At 34.2% G+C, this 16,360-nt stretch overlaps 1 protein-coding gene across 1 annotated transcript in view; it reads left to right on the forward strand.

The window, feature by feature from the left end:
- The window catches only part of C14H1orf185 (chromosome 14 C1orf185 homolog), a 32,531-nt gene extending 21,989 nt beyond the window's left edge, over positions 1-10,542 (forward strand). Inside the window, exons 3-5 of the mRNA XM_059377082.1 lie at positions 733-868; positions 8,567-8,603; positions 10,148-10,542. Coding sequence (XP_059233065.1) covers positions 733-868; positions 8,567-8,603; positions 10,148-10,542 — 568 coding nt within the window. The remainder of the gene's footprint in view (positions 1-732; positions 869-8,566; positions 8,604-10,147) is intronic.
- Positions 10,543-16,360: the final 5,818 nt, after the last annotated feature.

Consider the following 16,360-nt stretch of genomic DNA (forward strand, 5'->3'; position numbering starts at 1 on the left):
CCTCCACACTGTTGGTGGGAATGCAAGCTGGTGCAGCCACTCTAGAAAACAGTGTGGAGCTTCCTCAAAATGGTGAAAATAGAACTACCCTATGACCCAGCAAGTACACTGCTGGGTATTTACCTCAAAGATACGAATGTAGTGATCTGAAGGGGCACTTGAACCCCAATGTTGTTAGTAGCAATGTCCACAATGGAAACTATGGAAATGGGCCTAGATGTCCATCAATAGATGAATGGATATAGAAGGTGGTATACATCCACACACAGACACATACACACAACAGAATATTGTGCCTCCATCAAAAAATGAAAGTCATTTGCAATGACTTGAAAGGAACAAAGGGTATTATGCTAAGCAAAATAAGCCAATCAGAGAAAGACACTTAAATGATCTCACTGATATGAGGAATTTGAGAAACAAGACAGAGGATCATAGGGGAAGGTGGGGGAAAATGAAACAAAACAAAACCAGAGAGAGAGACAAACCTTAAGAGACTCTTAATCTCAGGAAACAAACTGAGGATTGCTGGAGTGTGCTATGGTGAGTGCTGTGACCTGTGTAAGACTTATGAATTATATATCTGTACCCCTGAAACAAATAATACATTACATGTTAATAAAAAATAAAAATAAACATTAATATTTCTGATTTTAAACCTTTATGTATAACTATTAGAAATAACATTATAATGGAACTCATGTTTGATAATATTCTCTATATATTTTTCAGAGAAATATTTCGAAAAACCAAATTTAAAGCAATTGATGAGAGATGCAGGCAAAGATCATCAAAGGGAAAGATTAAACCTCATTCTCATTGTGTCTTTATTTCTCGAAATTTTCATACTGGAGGATTCCTATCACAGGTAGTGTATGATGTTTTATAGAAATATTTTCAAATAATTTATTTGATACCATGTCACTAACATTGTTGTCTTTAAATCTGAAAAACAGTAGCCACTGTTTTCAATATGAGAGATAGTAATATGGAGCTAAATTTAAATTACCCAAACTAGTTAGTTTTTATATTATAGGAAAATGAAAAACTAAAACTAAGAAGTAGTTGCTTCTCTATATCTCTAGTCTAAGAACCTATACTCCTCATATTAGGATTATTACAGGGATGAAGAAAAATTGCATAAGAAAAACAAAACAAAATTGCCAGGCTTAACAGAGGAAAGTGATTGGAAATAAGAGGAAACTCAGAAAACCAAATAATCTAAAAAACCAACTAACTGAAATTAAGTACTACTTAACAAAGATTTATTAAGATTTCAGTATATTCTAAACTCTGGGACCCCCCCCCCCGTTAAGGATGATAAGTTATCCTTAGTGTAGTACAAGTGGGAAAGGCAGACACATAGTTAACTTTCTGTTATGTGGTGTCAAAACAGTGTTATATGGACAAAGTAAAACAGGAGAGATACCAGTGGAAATGTAAAACTATGATATAATTAAACAAAACAAATATTAGTGGTTTATAGCATCATCATTATTATAGCATTAATTTTAAAAAGCAGCAAATTGATAGAATATCAAGGTTTCATTGTACATATTGAATATTGAACTCATGTTGAACTCAATGTTCATTTGCTGAATAAATATTTTTCAAGTGCCTTAAATATGACAACACTAGGTTTGGCACTGAGGCTACATAAATAAGATATGAGTTCAGATCTAGATGAGCCCAAAGTTAGTAGAGAAGAAAAACATATAAAATAAAAATTACATCATAATATGGTAAGAGCCACAAAATTAAAGAAATGCAGACAAGGGAGCATAAATTGAGAAAGCCTTCACAGAGAAGAAATTTTTAGTTGGATTTTGAGAAAGGAATAGAAGTTTGCCAAGAGGAAAGGACATTCATTCTATGTTCAAAGGCTTGCAGGTATGAAAGTAAGTAACATGTTCAGTAAAAATGTTATAATGTTTGGGAGCTAAGGTTCATAAAGGGAAATGGTGGGAAAAGGTCCTGGAGATGAGGTTTTGAGAAACCTTATTTATAGCTTAAAGATTTTGGATTTTACTCCACAGACTTTACAGATCCACTGGAGGCAGTATGGGATTATAGTCAAGAGCATAGACTGTAGAGCCAGTTGGTGCAGTTTCAAATCCTAGCTCAACCACTGCTAGCTGTGTAATCTAGGCAAATTACTTACTGTGTGTCTGTTTCCTCATCTGCAAAATGGGGATGATTTAATCTCTATAGAATTGTTATGGGAAGTAAATGAATTAGTATGTAGAAAACACTCAGAATTGTGCCTGGCCACATAGTGAGCACCATACAAGTTTACCATTATGATTACCGGGAGATTTTAGGCAGGTGGGTTTAATGATCAAATCAATTCTAAATAGTTCTTTCAAATGGAAGATTGTTTGAAATTGAGATTATATTGCAGAGAAATGTTTAAATGTATTTACTGAGTACCCATCACATGCTAGGCATTTTGCTGGATACTGTAGTACAATGATGTCTTCATACCTAATGATAGATACAGATAAACAAAATGTCATGAGTACTATGATGGAAGAAGTACATATATAACAGTACCATTAAACTGTTTATTGTTCATTCAACAAATACCTAATAGAGTCCTATATGCCAGGCACTATTCTAGGCAATTGGAAATTTGGTAGTGAACAAGAAAAACAAGAGTCCCTGTTTCCATGAGATTTATAGACTAATGGGAGAGATAAATAATATACAAAAATATAGAATATTATTCAAAATTATTGATAGTGATAGGAACCTAATTCAGAAAAAATGATAGTATAAATCATAGTATGAAAACAGGGTATGAAAAGAATAAGGTAGTACTGACTTCAGCCACAATCATTTCAGGCAGTACAAAAGGATTTTTCATATTTTCCTTCTTTTTCTCATCTCAGTTTCTGCCTGTGTATTGGCCTCTTCCTCACCTCCTAGAGACAGGCAGGCAGGAGGATGAAAATTATAATGAAAGATATGGCTTAATGGATAGAACTAGAGCTGCATTTCTAAAATGTATATTGTGAAATACTGCATATAAACAATAGAGTACCCACAAACAATTTAAAGACTAATAAGTGTAATTATTTATACCCACCACTCAGAATAAGAAATAGAATATTACCAGTACCTTTGAAGTGTTCTGAGCCTTCATTTATCTCTTACAGTCTGTACCCCAGCCCTTCACTGCAACTATCTTATAATTGCAGTTAACCATTTCTTTGCTTTTCTTTATGATTTTACCAATGTATTATTAGATTTTACATGATTTCAGACTCCATGTCTAATATACTCTTACCTTTTTGTGCAACATTATGTTTCTGAGATTTCATCCAGGTTGGTGCATATACCCATAGTGCACTATAGACTTTTTTTTTTTTAAGATTTTATTTATTTATTTGACAGAGATCACAATTAGGCAGAGAGAGAGAGGAGGAAGCCCCATGCAGGGCTTGATCCCAGGACTCTGAGATCATGACCTGAGCCAAAGGCAGAGGCTTTAACCCACTGAAGCCACCCAGGTGCCCCACATTATAGACTTTTTTTTTACAGTATTCCAGAGTATGAACTGACCAAATTTTGTTTGCAAATAATCAAAATTATAATTAAAAGACCTCGAATAGCTAAAGCAATCTTGATAAAGAACAAAAATGGATGTATCACAATCCCAAATATCAAGATACTCTACAAAGCCTTAGTGATCAAAACAATGTGATACTGGCACAAAAACAGACGTGTAGATCAATGGAACAGAAAAGAAAACCGAGAAATGGATCTACAACTGTATGGTCCACTAATTTTTGACAAAGCAGGAAAGAATATCAAGGGAAAAAAGTCTCTTCAACAAATGGTGTTGGGAAAACTGGACAGCAGCACGCAAAACAATCAAACTGGACCACTTTGTTACACCATACAAAAAAAAAATTCAAAATGGTTGAAAGACCTAAATGTGAAACAGGAAACCATCAAAATCCTAGAGATCACAGGAAGCAACTTCTTTGACATTGGCCATAGCTACTTCTTACTAGCCATATCTTTGGAGACAAGGGAAACAAAAGTAAAAATGAACTATTGAGACTTCATCAAGATAAAAAGCTTCAATGTTGTATCTAAAACCTTTTTCTAATCTAAGGTGTAAAGATTTATGCCTATATTTTCTTCTAAGAGCTTTAATAGTTTTAGCTCTTATATTTAAGTGTTTGATCTATTTTGAGTTAGTTTTTGATATGGTGTGAGGTATGGGCCCAACTTCATTCATTTACATGTACATATCTTGTCCCAACACTATTTGTTGAAAAGTCTATGCTCTCCCCAATGATTGTCTTCAAACACTTGTCAAAAATCAATTTGCTATACATGTGAACATTTACTTCTGGAATGTCAGTTCCATTCCATTGATCTTTATATCTATACTTATATCAGTTCCACATCTTAATTATTATAGCTTTGAAGTAAGTTTTAATTTCAGGAAGTTCTCCAACTTTTTTTTTAGGATTGTTTTTGCTATTAAGTGTTACATTTTATATTTCTATCTTTGATCCACTTTTAGTTAATTTTTTTAATAAGGTGTGAGGTTTAGGTCAAAATTCATTTTGGGAGCTCCTGATGTCTAATTATTCCAGCACTATTTATTGAAAAGACTATCCTTTTTACATTGAATTACTTTTGCAACTTTTATCAAAAATCTGTTGAGCAAATACATGTGGGTCTATTTCTGGATTCTCTGTCTATACTGTTGACCTGTGTGTCTATTTCTATCAAAACCACACTCTAGCTACATAGTAGGTCATAAAATTGGACAGTATTGTTCCTCCAATTTCATTGTTCTTTTTCAATGTTATTTTTTAATATTTTCTTGGTTTTTTGCCTGTTCATATAAATTTTAAGATAAATTAATCTCTAACTACAAAATACCTTTTTGAGATTGTAATGGAAATTACATTTAGTTTATAGATTGGTTTGAAGCAAATTGCCATCTTTACTACAATTGATACTTCTATTGACCTGTCTTCTGTGACTTTTATAAATAAAGTTACTTATTACTTTTAGTAATTTTTGTGTGTGTGTGGACTCCATTGGTTTTCTTCAACACAATCATATCATCTGTGAAAAACATCAACTTTACTTACTTTCTAATCTTAATGCTTTTATTTTAATTTTTCATCTTGTACTGGGTAAGACCTCATGTAATAATGATAAATAGAAGTGTCAGGAACAGTTATCCTTTTTATATCCCTGATCTCAGAATACATTCAACTCTTTACCAGTAAGTGTAAAGTTCACTATAAAATTTTTGTAGTTGCATATTGTCAGGTCATGGAAATTTCCTTCTATTCTTAGTCTAATGAAAGTTTGTTGTTTCTGTTTTTTTAGTCATGAAGTTTGCTCAATTTTGCCAAATGGTTTTTCTGCATCTTTTGACATTGTTCACATGGATTTTCTCTTTTGTTATTGTGAATTACATTGAATTTCAAATGTTAAATCAACCTTGTATTCCTGGAATATTCCTGGAATAAACTCCAATTTACCGATATATTTTAAATCACTTTTACATCTATGTATATGAGGAATATTATTCTATAATTTTATCTTGTAATATCTGTATTATATTTTTTAAAAGATTTTATTTAGTTCTTTATTTGAGAGAGAGAGAAAAAAAAAAAAAAAAAACAGGAGCAGTGGGAGGGACAGAGGGAGAAGCAGGCACAGGGAGCCTGGTGCTGGGCTGAATCCCAGGACCCTGGGACCATGACTTGAGCTGAAAGCAAACACTTAACAGCCTGAACCACCAAGATGCCCTTCTTTGTCGTTAGATTTTAAAATCATAGTTATTCTGGTCAGAAAACTCTCCTTTTTGAAAAATTTTTGTGCATAATTGGCAATACTGTGTTCTCAAAGGTTTTCCTAGAATTCAGCAATGAGGTCATCTAGGTCTAGAGTTTTCTTCCAGAGAAAGTTTTTGACTATAAATATAGGACCTTTAATAGATATGGGGCATTTAAGTGTTTTATTTTGTATGCTTTAGAAATTTGTTTTTCAATGAATTTGTCCATTTGATTTAAATTGTTAAGTTTATTGGCATAAAGTTTTAATAGTATCCACTTATTTTCCTTTTAATATCTGTAGAATCTTTAGTGATGGCACTCTTTTCATTCCTGATTCTATCTCTCTTTTTCTAAATGAATCTTGCTCGGAATATTCAGTTTGTTATCCTTAGACTTCTTTTATGTAAACATCTAATATTTAAATTTTCTTCTAAGCAAAGCTTTTGCTGCATCCCACAAATTTTTATGTTTTGTTTTCATCATTATTCAGTTCAAAATAATTTAGAAGTGTCCTTTTGTTGTCTTCCAGGATATTGACATTTTTGAAGAATACAGTCAGTTACTTTATAGATCATAAGATTGATTTTGACTTTCCTTGTGATCAGATTCATTTTATCATATATGAAGACATACAATGTTCATCTGCTTTTCACTAATGATTTTAGTTGATCACACCATCAGGATGATGTCTATTCTTCACCCATTGTATTATTCCTGTTTTTACCCTAGCAATTAAATAATCTGTGTGATGACACTTTGAACCATGTAACCATGAAAATATCTTTCTTCATCAAACTCTACTTACCAAGTAGACAGGTGATAAGTAGAGTTCCTCTGTTTACCTGAACCAAGGTAAGGTTCCTACCTGAACCTTGCTTTACAAAGCTGTAGCAAAATAATGTTTTTCTTATGATACTACTTCCATCTTCCATTGGGCTTTCTACTATAAGAAAAAAATTCTCTGTCTTTATTATCTGTGTAGACTCATGGGTTTCTGTGTTATTCAGCAGATGGTAGTCCATTACTGTACTTATTTTGATGCTCAGTTTTTTCCAGATTTAAGCAGTGAGAACCCCCAAGTTTGTTTCCCTTTTTTATACATCCCTGTCATTTTTTGAGCCCTTACTTCTGTGTATTTTTCTTTTCTTTTTTTTTTAATTTTTTATTTTTTATAAACATATATTTTTATCCCCAGGGGTACAGGTCTAACTATAGCATAATTTTTAATAGTTGGAAGAATATTGATAATATTATTATCTATGTATCATAATACATTTAAGTATATCTTTTAGAATTTTAAATTACAGATTTAAAAAATGCTTAAGATTGTTGTAAAGAACATTCTGGTAACTGAATATTTACATAAATCCAAAATTATTAACCTGGCGTAATACATTTCTAGAAGTAGATTTGTTATATGGCCTTCCAGAAAAATTCTACCTGTTTATAGGCAGCAATGTGTAAGAATGTCCATTTTGCAATTCCCTTAAATTTGGGTGGAATTTCAGTCAGTCTAGGGCCTTATTCTGTGGTCCCCAGACCAGCAATATTGTTATTACCTAGGCACATCTGTTAGAAATGCACAGTCTCAGACCCCATTCCAGAACCTACTGGGTCATAATCTGCATTTGAACAAACTCACCGGGTAAAACATAGGCACATAAAAGTCTGAGGGGCAGCATTCTGATATAATTTATATAGGAGTCACAAACTGAATTGGTCCTAAGTCTAGGCAAGGTAAGTCAGGAGCCTGTACTGGTATTTATATTAATAAAAGGTAAACAAAACAAATAAGTAAAGTTGATTGCAAAAAAAGTGCTTAGGTGTTATCCTATATACATATAAGACATATATGAAATATATATATTATATATACACACTTACATGCACACACACACACATACTTATAATGTATACTATATAATGTATAGTGTGTGTGTGTGTGTATATATATATATCCTAAGAAACCATTTTGGGGAATAGGACAATGCAGATCAGCATGGAGTACTAACACTGTTCCCCTAAAACACAAGAAAGCAATGTTATTATCTCTCCTGCCTCATTTTTACCCACTCCATCCCAAACACCCTATGCAGTAGCCCACTGTTTATCTAGTGGTCTAAGAAAAACTGAATCAGAACTCTGTAACTCTGTAATCAGAGTGTTACAATGGATACTCCCAATCTCCTCCCAGAGAATGTGTTTTAGTAGGGTCTGATATTATGTCCAAGTATCAACATTTTAATAATAGGCACACCAGGTGATTCTGATGCCCTGGAGTTTGAGAACTACTGTACCACTACACTTTGCAGAGTACATCTTAGAATATATTGTTTGAGCAACTATTTTATTTGCTTCAAAAGAATAGCACATGAATTCATGTTTTTGTTGTTGGTTAATGAAATGAGTAAGAATTCCAATTAGTTTTTTAGACCTCTCTAGTTCTAGTGACTCTGAGTTAGTGAGGAGGGGGAGAAATAATCCTGATGAACTCTATTTCACCCCTTCATTCCTAATCCTGAGATTGCCTTCTTGAACCAGTTCATGTTTTCTCCAGATGATACCTAAACATTTTTTTTTTCTGTCAGTATATTTTGATGAAATAAATTCATATTATGGGAAAAAAATCCATCAAAACCTTATTATGAAGTTAAAATATATTATTCTCATATAAATATATATTAAATATATTAAAGAAATTATAGAGAAACCATTCAGTTTTTAAAATATGAATAACTTTTTTTATGTAGGAGGAGCAAAGAAAAAAGGAAACAGCACATATAAAAGGTAAATTTTCTCAACAATTTGTTAGAAGAAACCATAATTATATATAATTATAGCAATTTTTAAAGAACCAAGAGGCCTACCTAAATGTTATCTAAATATTGTTTTAATACCATGGAAATTCAAGGGAAACATTAATGTATTAGTATGTGAGTGGGCATATATTCCTTAAAAAACAAAACTTACAATGTCACATCTTAAAATGTGAAATTCAAATTTTTGTTCCTTATTTATACCTGAAAGCATCATAGTCAGGAGCATCTTGGTGGTTCATTGGGTTAACTGTCCAATTCTTGATTTCAGCTCAGGTCATGATTTCAGGGTTGTAAGATCAAGCCTGGCATAGAGCTCCATGCTGGGCATGTAGTCCGTTTCTTTTCTTTCTTTTTTTTTTTTAAAGATTCCATTCATTTTGACAGACAGAAATCACAGGGAGGAAGAGAGGCAGAGAGGCAGAGAGAGAGGAAAGGAAGCAGGCTCCCTGCTGAGCAGAGAGCCCGATGCGGTGCTCGATCCCTGGGCCCTGGGATCATGACTTGAGCCGAAGGCAGAGGCTTTAAACCACTGAGCCACCCAGGTGCCCCATGTAGCCTGTTTCAGATTGTCTCCATTCATCCCCCCACCATCCCTAAGATTAAAAAAAAAAAAAAAAGTGTCATAGTCAATGCCCTATAGTTATCCTGGAGGGTCAAAAGACACGAGTATTTTATAATCCTCTAGATATTGTATATTGTGTCTTACTACCTCAAAATATTTTCCTCCTATGTAAGAAATGTTGGATATACAAAATGTAATAAGATATTTAAAACAGCTTTAAAAATTAATACATTAATATCAAAGTTCAGTATGTAAAATATTATAAAAGATACTTAATCCTAAGGTGTATATATATACTATATATTATGTAGTATATTTTCTAAACAACATTTTAAAGTATCAACTGTGCAGTATAAATAATGTAATAATTGAAGAAGAATGAATCTTAGAGTACTAGAAGTCTAGGTGAAGTCCATTGTGTCTCTGATCTGTGGTGAGTCATCAGTCTCTAAATCTTAGTCTTCTCTTTTGTGAAATGGTTCTAATAATAACTTCCTTGAAAAATTATTGGAAGGATAAATGATATATGGAAATATATCAAACTGCTTCACATATTATAAGGCACTCTAAGAATGTTAGTAGTTAGTTTAATTGGTGTCAAGGCAACCCATAGGCCCTTTCCACTGTGAACCAAACATTTTGTAATCTGCCTACTTACAATATTCCAGAACTGAGCTTTCTAGCCTATTTAGAATCTTCTCCTATTAAAACAGGTTGATTTTCTTTAGAACAGCCTTTTCTATTCTTGATTGTAATGAAGTTGTTAATCCCCAGTTACATACTTAACATTGTACAGATGATGATAGCAACTTAGAATTTTCATTATTGCGTCCTTCCATCCATTTTAACCCAAAAAAGAGTCTGAATTTTAAAAAGAAATATCGCCTTTATATGTAAGATTCAGGTCATGAATGTATAGTATTAATAGTAAATCTAATTTTCTTTTACAGCAATTAAAGATCACTCTAAAGACGAATTCTGCCTTGCAACGCAGAAGGTCATTTGTGACCCCTCAGAGACTAGCTTGGCAACACATCCCAGCAGTGTTACCTTAACCTTATCAACACTACCATCTAATTCTTATCATAGCCAAAGTATAGAAGCAGCTGATGACTGGTTTTTTGATGATACTCTAGCAAAAAAGAACTCTCCAATGCCTTTTATCAGGGAACCTCTACTGGAAAAAGTATTTTCATACCTGTCAACAATTTCCTTAGAAGACTGTACTGAAAATGTACTGAATATGGCACTTTATGATGATCAGAAAGATGACAGCATTAAGGAAATATTTTCACGAAGAAATGCAGAGGTTGAAATACAAAACCTTCAACATAATATTGAATGACTTTTTTCTTTTGAAACATTGTATACACTGAAATCATGGAAAGTTAAAACTGAATCACCAGCTTCTGAGTCTCTTAACATGTCCATACTAATATTACTTGTTCTTTACCTTAGAGTGGTCCTACTTCCCTTGCCATTTCTTATTTCTAGAAACAAAATTACAGGAAGCAGTAGAGTGACATTATGAATATTAAGTTTAACTCCTTGTATTTCATCAAAGGACATAATAAATAATATGAATATATTTCAACATACAAGAGAAATACTTTAAAAAACCTTCAGCATAAATAGATTTTTGAATAAAACATTCACAACATTTCCTTATACTTTTGACATTTTCAATTTTACTTCCATGTGGGTAGGGCTGGGCAGAATACTTCCATCAGCTTTTCTGAATTTTAAATACATAAATCTCTTAACATTCAAATTTTATTTTGTCATGATTTTGGTAAACAATATAATTTTGCTCTTCTAGGGGAGCCTGGAAACTGAAGAATCCAGAAAATAATTTTCTTTGCCCCTTCCTATGTCCGTTTCTCAGAATGGTTTCCCAATCCTTACTCCACTATGATGGAAATGTGGCCAGCTATTTTCCTAAACTGCTGATTCAAGCTAGATGAATCAGAATTCTCACTAATCTGAGAGATCCTTCTTTTTTTTTTTAAATATATCTTTATCATTTTATTAGGAATAATCCTCAGTGGGTAATGCAGAAAATTTACTGAGTTTAATGAGTTTTCCAAAACCTTTTAATGAAAATAATCTGAGAGACCCTTGGTCAGATTTCTATGTTTAGTCCTGAGGGATTTCTGAAATCATCCACCATGTAATTAATCTTTTTTCCCTTTCTCCTAAATAGTCTCCATATAATCAGTTCTCTCCTTTTTCCTTCCCTCCTTCTCTCTCTCTCTCTCTCTCTCTCTCTCTCCTTTTCTTCTTTCTTTTTTGGAAGATGACTAAATATAATATTAACTTTTGTATTTAAGTTACTCACCTACACTTGTGCATATCTTCCCAAGAGATAAATCATACCTATTACAATAAATGAAAAGAAACTTCTCTAAATTAAAAGTAGCGTTGCCCATGTCTATTGATTCTGTCCCATGGGAAATATTAAAAAGGATTAGAATACCTGTCTCCTGAACACCTCATTGTTTCTACATAGTTACTGGTTGTGAAAACAGCTCTCTTAGATGTCCACCCCTACATCTAAGTAAGCTATTTGAACTCAGGGTCTGTAAGGAACAGCGTATATATAAATTGTTCTCTGTCTCTTGGTGTCTCACCAACTTCTATCTTACTACCTATCCCAGAGAAGTTATCTCTAATTTTGCTAAGATGTTAAAACTTTTCTAGGAATTTGGGATTGGAGATAAGAGAGTCTGGCTTTGATCTGATTAGTCTTTGGAATAGCGGAAACAACCTGGGGAGCTATGGGCTACGTTTGGGAAGGAAAAATAGTAAATCTGCAGTGAGAGAGCAGCAAAGCACTTTCAAAGTAAAAAGCAGAGATGAGAGATAAGGCGAATGTGATTCCTGCTTTCTAATAGTCCTCCATTTCCTTATTCCAGCCCTTCATGAAGCTGCCCTTGGCTTAGTATGGCAGTCTGGTATCCTAATAATAAGTTCCCCTGTTTGCTTAAGCTAGCAAGATTTGATATTTATTAATGTCCTGTTTTTAACTGTGGTTCTGGGCTTTGGTAGGGTACCCTTGTAATTTTATAATAAATTGTCCTTTTTGCATAAAGTAAAAAGAGTTCTGTTTCTGTTACTATGAACAAAGCATCCTAACCAAATTCTTGTCATTACAAATGAGAAATAAAGAGATCTATGCATATAAAATAATTGTTATAGTATGAATGAATAGATTGAACTTTTTTCTCAAAACCTAGCACATGTACTTTTATTAAAATGTTATTCTATATCATAGCTATATAATTGAAAAGACTGATAAGCATATGAAATTACAGCAGTCTAAAATCTTATTTTCAAGAACTGTAAAGAATCTAAGATTTCACCATTCGTGCCCTCCGACAAGTTAGCCCTCAGTGGTTTTGTAGTGACAAAGGATGGTTTATTATTCATAGCAGTAGCAAGGATGACTTTTGAAAGAGGCTGACGTCCATGGAGTAGATCATCTTGTCCACTTAATTATTAAATTTCTTCTGATATTGCTCTTGGGGTAGCATTTACTTAAGACTCGTTTATATTCATATTCTGTGTCCATTCTCCCATCGGGAAACTTACCTACATACATCATTCCTAGACTCCTTGTCACTAATTTTCCAGTTGTATTCCTTACAAGTCTCCTACCATTCAGCCAAACCATTACCTACTGCCAATGAATCAACAAAAATCTATACCTCTGAAAATTTGTTCTTCCAAGCTATACAGCTAGGTCACTGCTCAAAGTTATGCCTACTGAGACTTTCACCCCTGCCTATCAAGGCCATACATGAGCAGGGCTCTCTTAATTTAGGTGTGAACTCTGAGATGATGCTGGCATATCATGTGGAACTGTCTGAAAGTCAGGATCAAGTATTTTCTTTACTTGATGCCATAGCTATATGGTGAGAGAGAGACCATGTAGCAGGAGTAAGAGCCATGGGTATCTCAACCATTTTCTCATGCAATTTCTTTGTGGTTTAAGAATCTGCTCAAATTCAATTTTATATAACCTAATGCCATTTGTAATTGAATACAGATCTGCATGCCTAACTTTATGTGTTAGGAAATCAGACAACACCAGTTCATGGTGAACAGTTGAACTCAAAGGTAAGTTGGTGGCCATAGTCACATGTTAAGTCCCTACTAGTTTAATAGTAAGCCAGAGGATGTTTCCAAAGAAGAATAATTGGCAGGTGATAACATGGCTTTTTTTAGAATCCTACAGACTCTCATTAACTTAGAGTTGCCTGATAAAGTCTCCATGGAGACTTTCTATTTGCTACAAACACTTCACATAGCATGGATCTGCTATGTGGTAGAACTAACTTAGTAGCCTGAATCTGTTGCAGAGCTTTCTATTCTTCCAGACCATACTCAGAACTGGAACCTCTTTCAGGTTCCTCAGTGAGTGGGTCCAAGTAGCACATTCAAATGAAATATATGTTACCTCCAATATCCAAAGGAGTCCACTATACATTGTGCCTCTTTCTTAGTGGTTGGAGGTATCAGATGCAGCAACTAGTCTTTCACCTTGGAAGGGATATGCTCCAGACCACTGTATTCATAGTAATTTTCCTGAGGCAACAGGCCCTTGAATTTTGTAAAATTTATTTCCACCCTCTGGCTTGCATTTATCTAACCATATTATCTAGGGTAGTTACTAATGTTTGTTTACCATGTCCAGCTAGCATGATATCACAAATGTCTTCTGGTGTCCATTTGTGTGGAATGAGGATTAAGGCCCATTTAGACTAAATTATGACAGAGAGCTAGAGAGGTAATTTAACCCTGCAGTAGAACAGCGAAGTTAGTGCTGATCTTTAGAGATGAAATAAAACTGTGTGTTATGGTCCACACTAACAGGAATAAAGAAAAAAATTATTTGCTGGAGGAATAGGTGGATAGCATATACAAGAGAAAGCACTGGTTTGCTCCACCAATGAAGCAACACCAGGAACAGTAGCTATAATTAGAGTGACTACCTGATTAAATAGCTTAAAACAATCCATTTTCATTTTCTAAGTGGTATCTTCTTCTGAACAGGCCAAATAGGCAACTTGAAAAGAGATATGGCAAGAATTACCACTCCTGAGTCCTTCAAGTGGCATTAATTTCTAATCTCTCTCTATGTGTATTGCTTTTGGTTTATTATTTTGGGTGGGGAAAGCAGTTCTAGTGGCTTCCACTTCATTTTTGCTAACATAATAGCCCTCATCCCATGGGTTAGGGAACCAATGTGGAGATTTTGCCCTTTGCTAAGTATGCCTACTCCAATTATGCCTCCTAGGACTGGAGGAAATAACCATGGGTTTGGTTTGGAACTCACTGGGCTAACTGAGATGAACCAGTCTAAAGCTACATTAATGACCTTACTTCCATAGGCCCCTATTTTAACTAAGGGACCACTGTGACTTTTAGATATCCAGGAATTAGTGGCAGTTCATAGCCAGTATCTGGTAATCTGTTTTTTAAATCTGGTTATTTGCCTTAGCCCAATGCACTCTCACATTGGCTAATGGCTGCAGATATTTGGGAGGAAGTGTAGGAGGAAGATTTTCTATGTAATAAAATTTGTAATGTAAATTTTTAGCAGAACAGCTGGGCCCTTCCTCAAAGGCCATCTTTTACCTAAAAGGCTCTGAGTTTGAGAACTAGCTCAAATCTGGAAACCGGTTGAGGAACCACGTCTTTATATTATGATGATTCAAGTTAGAACTATTCATCAGACTTAGAGCTTTTCCTCTTACTTAAACCAAATAAGCTTTTATAGGTTAAATCTCTCTCCACTGTGGTAGACAATAACTGAAGTATCTGCTTGGCTCTTTCAACTCTCCAGCTGTTGTTTTGCCCCTGGATACCTTGGATTTTCACCTAAGCATGTAATAGTTCAAGAGTGAGCCATGGCAAAAGACCTGAAGAGAAATCTTTTGAAAGAAGATGTACGAATAACCAACAGATACATAAAAATGTGCTCAAAGTCATTAATCATCAGGGAAATGCAAATCAGAAAAAAAAAAAGCCATGTGCTATGGTATTGGGTTGGAATTGAAGGTATTAGTATGTATGTATATGCAATGTGTGTTTGTGTGTGTATGTATTTATTTACAAGGATACTTCTAATACTATTATTAGCATTAGTATCTTTTTTAAATTTTTTTTAAAGATTTTATTTATTTATTTTGACGGACAGAGATCACAAGTAGGCAGAGAGGCAGGCACAGAAAGAGAAGGAAGCAGGCTCCCTGCTGAGCAGAGAGCCCGATGCGATGCGGGGCTCAATCCCAGGACCCTGGGATCATGACCTGAGCCAAAGGCAGAAGCTTTAACCCATTGAGCCACCCAGGTGCCCAACATTAGTATCTTTATGCTATATGTGTTTATACTGTATTTCCTAATACTGATCCCTCATGTATCAACACAGTTAATGCTCAGACTTGGTTTCATTTTTTTTTTAAGATTTTATTTATTTATTTAACAGAGAGACACAGTGAGAGAGAGAATACAAGCAGGTGGAGTGGGAGAGGGAGAAGCAGGCTTCCTGCTGAGCAGGGAGCCTGATGTAGGGCTCAATCCCACACCCTGGGATCATGACCTGAGCTGAAGGCAGACAGTTATTGACTAAGCCCCCCAGGTGCCTCTCAGACTTGGTTTCTAAAAACAATTCTCCACTCAAAGGAAATAATATTCCTTGAAGAAATGGTTAATTCTAGGACTGGGGCAAGGAAATTATGAAGTAAATCTAGAACATTTTCTTGCACCTAAAGTAAGAAAGCACACATAAATTGATGGGACCATGTCAAAAGGACACCTGAGTTAGCTTAAAGAGGCTCCCACTTTTCAAACTAGGGAAATTCTGAGGACAAAATGAATAATAATAAATTGTAACATATTGAACTAAAAAAGGACCCATGAATCCATCCTGAAAACCTTTTATAAAAAATTTAAAGGGCTAAGGACAGAAAGCCAACTAATAAATGTAGAAAGTTAGATTTAGGAAATCATTTTTGCAATCTCTTTAATAATAATTGATTTATGCAAGAAGTCCATGTGTTAGTACACATTAAGTCTAAGATAGTTGAGAACATGATATTCACATCTCAAAGAATCTGTACATACACACAGATTCTGTACAAAAAGAAAAAACTACTTTT

Source organism: Mustela nigripes, chromosome 14, assembly GCF_022355385.1.
Source record: "Mustela nigripes isolate SB6536 chromosome 14, MUSNIG.SB6536, whole genome shotgun sequence".
Classification (NCBI taxonomy): domain Eukaryota; kingdom Metazoa; phylum Chordata; class Mammalia; order Carnivora; family Mustelidae; genus Mustela; species Mustela nigripes.